The sequence below is a fragment of the Suricata suricatta genome, chromosome 9 (assembly GCF_006229205.1).
Source record: "Suricata suricatta isolate VVHF042 chromosome 9, meerkat_22Aug2017_6uvM2_HiC, whole genome shotgun sequence".
In the NCBI taxonomy this organism is placed as follows: domain Eukaryota; kingdom Metazoa; phylum Chordata; class Mammalia; order Carnivora; family Herpestidae; genus Suricata; species Suricata suricatta.
Window position 1 is genome coordinate 123,843,140 of NC_043708.1, and position 7,271 is coordinate 123,850,410.

General features: G+C 54.3%; 1 protein-coding gene across 1 annotated transcript in view; it reads right to left on the reverse strand.

The window, feature by feature from the left end:
* Positions 1-1,782: 1,782 nt before the first annotated feature.
* The window catches only part of PGPEP1L (pyroglutamyl-peptidase I like), a 30,481-nt gene continuing 24,992 nt past the window's right edge, over positions 1,783-7,271 (reverse strand). Inside the window, 4 exon segments of the mRNA XM_029952290.1 lie at positions 1,783-2,095; positions 2,098-2,258; positions 2,964-3,190; positions 4,187-4,309. Of these exon segments, the coding sequence (XP_029808150.1) occupies positions 2,010-2,095; positions 2,098-2,258; positions 2,964-3,190; positions 4,187-4,309 (597 nt within the window). The 3' untranslated portion in view covers positions 1,783-2,009.

Genomic DNA, 7,271 nt, shown 5'->3' on the forward strand with positions numbered 1-7,271 from the left:
TCTGCCTACACATGCAGAAGGACCTCCACTTTAACAACCGCCGCAGCCAGGCCCTGGCGCCCTGGCCGTCCCCTGCCACCCGGCTGGCTCTGATCTGCCACAACGTGACTCTGAGCTGTTTTCTGTCAAGCCAGCTTCAGTTGTAAGAGGGGTCTCGTCTCGTTAAGTCTGTTCCAAAGGCACAAGGTGCGAGGGAGCTAATGATGAACCAAGCAAGGCTTGCCCGGTTCCTCTGTTTGTAAGCTGCAAATGCTTTTTCTTACAGTGAAGGAGTCTGGACACTAAATGAATAATGCTTTTTTAAAAGGTAATTACGTGGAAGTGATAGCTGTGAGCACAGCCAGGCACAAGAAATTTCCTAGACCTTAGCCACCCTCAACCCCTTCTGAAACAACGTCTCTTATTGGATATTTGACCTCCTTCAAGACCAGGCACTACTGGTAGGAATGTAAAATAGCGTGGCTACCATGGAAAACGGTATGGCAGTCCCTCAAAACTTAAACGTAGGATTGCCTTAGGATCCAGCAATTCCTCTTTTAAGTATTTAAACAAAAGATCTGAAATTAGGAACTCAACATTTTTGCACACCCACGCGCACAGTACTAGTATTCACAATAACCAAAAGGTGGAGGCGACCCAGTGTCCTCCAAACGATAAACAAAACGTGGTCTATACTTACACTGAAATATGACACAGCCTCAGAAAGGAAAATTCAGACACAGGCAATGATATGAGTGGGCCTCGAAGACACTCCCGCTGAGTGAACTAAACCAGTCACAAAAGGACACCTATTGTGATTCATTTATACAAGGGCCTCCGAGTAATCAAATTCAGAGATGGGGGGTAGAATAATGGTTGCCAAGGGCTGGGGGAATTCAAGGGGGGGATATTATTTAATGGGTACAGAGTTTCAGTTTGGGGATGTTGAGAAAGTTCTAGAGACGGCGGTGGTGATGCCTACACAAGTGAATGTACATCATACCACTAAACACTAAAATGGTTAAGGGGCGCCTGGGTGTCTCAGTTGGTTAAGCGTCCGACCCTGGCTAGGTCACGAACTCACAAACTGTGAGTTCAAGCCCCGCATTGGGCTCTGTGCTGACAGCTCACAGCCTGGAGCCCGCTTCGAATTCTGTGTCTCCCTCATTCTGCCCCTCCCCTGCTTGCACTATCTCTCTCTCCTTCTCTCTCTCTCTCTTTCAACAATAAATAGGGGCACCTGGGTAGCTCAATCAGCTGAGCATCCGGCTTCGACTCAGGTCATGATCTCGCAATTTGTGGGTTCGAGCCCCGCGTCAGGCTCTGTGCTGACAGCTAGCTCAGAGCCTGGAGCCTGTCTTCGGATTCTGTGTCTCCCTCTCTCTCTGACCCTCCCCTGCTCACACTGTCTCTCTCGCTCTCTCTCTCTCTCTCTCTCTCTCCCTCCTTCTCTTTCTCTCAAAAATAAATAAAACATTAAAAAAAATAAACATTAAAAGAAAATGTTTTAATGGTTAAAAGGGTAAACTTTATCATGTGTATGATAATGTAATTTTTTAAAAAGATCCGAAAAAGGAAAACCACACACTAGAGACCCCGCAGCGCAGAAGCTGCACCCAGCGCCTGCACGCACCAGCTTGGAGGCCAGGAACGGGGTGCCCGGCACCTACACCTGTGTTTCCCCGCGGCCAGCTGGTCACAGAGCACTGTCACATGTGGCCCTGCCAAACAGGTCTGTGGTTTTAGCAATCTGGGCAGGATCCCACAGGCCCGCTGCACAGTCTTTTTAAGAGGAAGAAAAAATTTACTAGGATTTCATTTTATTGTCATGAAAACCATAACTGAAGCCAGTTAATCCCCTGTGAAATGTCTGCCTTTCAGAGCATTCTTCTTTCTTCTGACAATAAAATAACCCTTTGTGATTTCGTTGGGGTAATTTAGAGCTTTTTTCCCTCTGTGTAAACTGTTTTACAAGCCATTTTTTAAGTCTCTCAAAGCACAGTTGAACTCTGCACATGGGATCGAAACATTTAATTTTCTCTAAAGGAGCGGTCCCCCAATCGGTTCCCCTGGGCTGGAATCACCGAGGTTGAGTGCCTGCGATCCAGGCTTCGGGCTCCGGCTCTCGCACCTCCTCCAGCATGTCCTGGACGAGGACGCGCAGGGCTTGGCCCAGCACCGGGGCTGGGAGCCAGTAGGACAATGGCGGCACGTGGATGAGGGCCGCGCGCCCATTTCCACGATGCAAAGACAGGTAGTAGGTGTAATCACAGACGTATCTGCAACCACAAAAACCGCCACGTTACTCCTTGAGCCGACCTCTAACCCCAGGGTGGCATTTAAGCACAAGGGACAGCACCCCCAAAGCACAAGGAAGGCAGGCTGTCAGTGGGGAAGACTTCGGTTCTGTTATTCCGCCTCTGAAAGCACCTGTGACTGGAACCGAGCCCGGGGGAGACGGTCTCCCCGTCCCATGACCAGCAAGTGGCCGAGCTGGGAAGGGGCCAGATTTTCAAAGCGACTGGTCCAAAACCCCTTTTCCCCTGGGAACCCCTCTCCGTGTGTCTGCACGGAGTCACTTCTTCATTCATTCTGCGGGGGCTGGAGAAACCGCCTGCTGCGGGTCCGAGTTCGCAGGAAGCAGGGTAAATCGGCCTCTGTGTGGAGCTGCATCGGAGTAGTTACCTCACAACTTGGGCCGCGATAAATAAAAACAAAGCGTCCACAAGACGTTAGGAGCTCTCCAAACACGCCTTCCCATCTCCTCTCCATCAATGTACCAGAGGCCCACATGGGGGGAGGGGGGAGGAGGGGTGACAACGTGCTGGTCTGCACCGTGGTGGCACCCCGTGAGCTAGTGGCCCGCTGACCGGCATAGGCCTCCCAGTGGGGAAGGGGGACGCCCCGGGAGAGGGGCCGGGTCGCACTGCAGCCCCACGGCCTCCCCACCCGCCCAGGGCTCCCGACGACCCGTCTGCGCCTACCTGCCCGCATCCCGGGAATAGAGCACCTGCACGCCCTCCACCGCCACACACTTGCGGAGCGCCCTCATGTTGACCCCGGAAACGATCACTTCCGGGCCATCCGGAAGGCACTCGCCGCGCGTAGGCCGGAAGCCCCGGATGTCGGCCTCCCAGTAACCTCGGTTCTTGGCACACTGTTCTAGAATGATGGCCTTCGCGGAGGCGTCCAGCCCTACATGCACAGCGAGCTGCAGAAGCACAAGAGAAGGCGGAGAGATTGGGGAAATTGAGGTCTGCTCTGCTCCCCCGGTGTAGCTGAAGGGCTAAGTCAAGGAAGAACACCAGCACCAGCCGAGAGCCATCTCCAACCCCAGATCCGGCCGGCACAACCTCTGAGAGTCCCCCCTGCCTGATACTAATGAATGTGCTGGAATGAAAAATGGCCGGACAGAAACCTATGTGGCATTTAATTTAACTGCTTTTATAGGTCCAGATATCTGGCAGGATAATGTATTCCCTTCTTCGCCCTGGGGGTCCCTGGGTGGCCAAGGCTAGCACAGGAGAACCTTCCCGTTTCTGGGGAATCTTCCATCTCTTTTATAAAACTCCAATAAAGGAAGTTAATAGCAATGTGCTAAAATATTGTTAGGGTTTTTTGAGCTGATTATTTTTCCTCTTTGAAAAAATAGCTGCTGAGCGTTTTATCCAAACGCCTGGGTCTTAATGGCTTGGTGGTTCCGCTGATCACATCATCTGGTCTTCCTGTTTTGTGGATATTTGTACCAGTTTCTCATATAATAACTCTTCGGATAAAAAAAGGCTGGGTGTATAAGATGGGACCGCCCCGGATGGAGGACCACCTCCACTGCTCTTCCAGGCCCGAAAGGTCCTGGCCCACACTTCACCTCACAGCCAACCAAGGGCCTCTCTGTTAGGTGGAAACTATCTTTGAGTCCTGGCGAGGAATAAAGATCCCATTTATCTTCCTCCTTCTCTCTCTCTCTCTCTCTCTCTCCAGAATATTCTTCCAAGATCGGCTCTGTATTTCAGCTTAAACTCTGACAGACACACCCCAAATCTTAGAAAATTGGCCAAGACCTTACTGGCGGGGGATGCGGGGGCTGAGCACACTTCGGCCAGCAACTCTAGAACCAGCGTCCGGGGGTTCACAGGCTCTGGGGCTCCATCTCATCATCACCTCCCACCCGGCCCCCAGCCCTGCTGACTCCCCAGCCATCATTTACTTGCGGTTGAAGGTCTTCCCAGATTCTGGTGACTCTCTGCTTCACCTCCCTGTAATCTACAGGCAGCTGGAGGACGTGCAGCTCCACGTCCGGGTCGCCGCTCAGGCCGAGCTTGGACAGCTCCTGCAGAAAGCAGCGGGCAGACCCCCTTTCCTGATGGAGGGCCAAGGAGCGTCCCTGAAAGGCTAACACTTGGGTCATTCATTCTATTCCCACAGGTCATTTTATTTTAGTTTATTTTTTGAAAGAGAGAGAGCAAGGGAAGGGCAGAGAGAGGGGGAGAATCCTAAGCAGGCTCTGCACCATCGCCACAGAGCCCTGTGTGGGGCTGGAACTCATGAACCCTAAGATCATGACCTGAGCCCAAATCAAGAATCAGCTGCTTAACCAACAGAGCGCCCCAGGTGCCCCTCCAAGGGGCCTTCTGTGGGCGTGGACCCTGCCCCAAGGGGAATCACAGTGCCCACCCCTCAAGGCCCCAGGAAGCCTCTCCTATCACCAAATGAGGACCCCAAAAGCATATCTGACCCAGCCTGCGGTTTAGGACTCAGTTTGCAAAAGGGGTGCAGGGAAGGTGTAGGGGATGGATGAACACAAGCCAGATGAAGGGGTGCCAGGCAGAGGGAGCCTCAGAGGCACAGAGGAGCACAGGAACCCGAGTCTTGAGAAAACATGGGGTGGCTTGGCGCTGGGCAGTGGGCGTGGGGCAGCGAAAGCCTTCTTCTGTGTGTCCTGAACCTCCAAGGACAGGATACTTAGCACCCTGGGCTCTGATCTGAGCATTAACTGGCCTGTGGAGGCCAGTGCTCAGCTAGAGATTTGACTTTCTACAAAAGGGAGCCATCAAAGGATGATGTGCAAGGAACTAATGGGTCAGAGCTGCCCCCTAAGAGGATGGAGGTAGAAGCAGGCTGGAGGGTGTCATGATGTTGACTTTGGACCTGCTGACTTTGAAGGGGAGGAACCCAGTTCCTTGGTTCTGTGTGTCTGGGGCTCACAGAGAGGATTCTGGGGAGATAGCGGCATGTCAGGGCTGCAAATCATGGGTCTCAGCTAGATCCAGACAGAGTGAGGGGTGGGGTCAGGGAGAGGCAAGAAGGGCCGTGGAGAAATCCCAAGGTCAGGGAGCACCCTCCTCATAGGCAGGAGTCTGGGAGGAAGAAAGCCAGGAGCACGAAATCTTAGGCACATGGGGTTCACTGCTGGTAAACGTTAAAGCAGGAGCCTAAAGGCCAAGTTGTTTCTCTGCTCCAGGACCTGCGCTTATCACCAAGGTGGCTTTGGATTAGTGCCTCTGTTTTCCTGACTCCGTCCCCCGGCATTCCGGACACCCAGGAGCATGCATCCTCGGATGGAGATGGTGGCCTGGGTGTCAGGCCTGCCCAGAGGTCACAGACAGGCCATCCTGGGGACCTGTCCTGGGCTCAGAGGAGACAGGCAGGAGGGATGTGCCCCTCGCTGAAGGGCTACCTCTGCTGCGCTCACTGAAGACGGCACTCCTGGCCAGTTTTCGGTGTCTCAGGTCTGTCCCCGACCGGCCCAGCCTTCCTGAGGGGTTCTGTCCTGCCCACCGGACACCCAAGCTTGACCGACTCAAGCTTGCTCTCTTCCTAAAGTTAAGTGCCAAGATCAGATCCCCATTTGGGTTATGAAGGGAGAATTCATTCCTTTGCCTGTTTCTGGTGGTGGCAGGCAGGGAAGGGGGGCGGGGCACACGGGGCGGGGCCCTCGAGGGCCATGGAAGAAGCAGGCTGGCATTCCAAGGGCCAGACCGACTGATGGGTTCCAGCTCTCGTGTCACCATCTTGGACCCCGTCCTGCAGGGAATGAGTGACAGATGAGCACTGAGGCCACACAGGGCCCCGCCCCTCCGGATGCTCCTGGAGCAGGAATGGGGGGCAAGGGGACTGGAAGGCATCACTCTGGGGTCACCTTTGCCTTTGCCACACAGGTGAGGAGGCCATGCCTTGGCTCCTGGGCTGCGTCTCAGAACCCAGTCATCTGCCAAGAAACAGCTTCTTCTACTCGGTGAGGTTCTCACGGGGGCCTGGCTCTGAGCAATGGCTATGGAGGAGCCCCCAAAGTAAGTGCGGTTGCCTGGGAATCTGCCTTCAGGGCGGTCCCCCCAAAAGCTGCTGTGTAGTTCAGTTGTCGGTGGAAACGTTGATGAATTATGCCCAATAAGCCTGTGAAGCTGCAGTGCCCGAGGGACGGGGCCACTGCCCCGGGAGCTGCACAGGCCCATTAAGCCCAGCACCCAACTGGCCCAGCGGTGACTGGTGGGCTTCCAGGCCGGCCACACGCTAGTCCAGACCAAAGCAGGCCACTGCAGGAGCCCCCTCATTCCCCCCACCTCAGTTTTTCCTTTCCACCGCACCCAAGTCAGCTGAGAGGAGGGGAGAGAGAGAGAGAGCCTCCGAATATTTTGTAGGTCTTCCGCTGTGCCTGGGTCTGGGGACCAGCTTCCTGTGGCTGTCGTAATTAAGTGCCACACACTGGGTGGCTGAGAACCAAATCGTATCACCCGAGCCCGCAGGAAAGAAGTCCAAAGTCAAGGTGTCAACAGGTCCATGCTCCCTCTGAGCCTGTAGGGGAAGGATCCCACCTGCCTCTTCCAGCTTCTAGAAACCCCGGGCAGCCCTCGGCTTACGCGGTGTCTCTCCAGTTTCCACGCCGTCATCCCTCCATGTGCATCTGTCCCGGAGTCCAGATCTTCTGTTTTACAAGGACCCTCAACCGGTAGCACTGCCTGAGACTGTGCTTTCCAGAAGGCTGATGGCATCGCTCTCACCAGAGTGGAAAGTGCAGGCAAGCCACATTGCAGCTCTCCTTGGAATTCACAGAGCTGGTGCAGGACCAAGGGCATTTGACCTTGCACTTGACACCTCTATGTTTTTTTTATTTATCTGAAAAACGATTCCCGGGAGATTAAAGCGCCCTGCTTCTGCTCATCAGGTGTTTCCTTTCCAATTCCCAGCCCGATGCCCAAGCACACTGGGTGCTGGCATGCACCCATTGGATTCCAGCGGGACCCCTGGGCCAAGCCCCGACTCCAGACCGGCCCCGTTGAAACCGCCGCAGCATA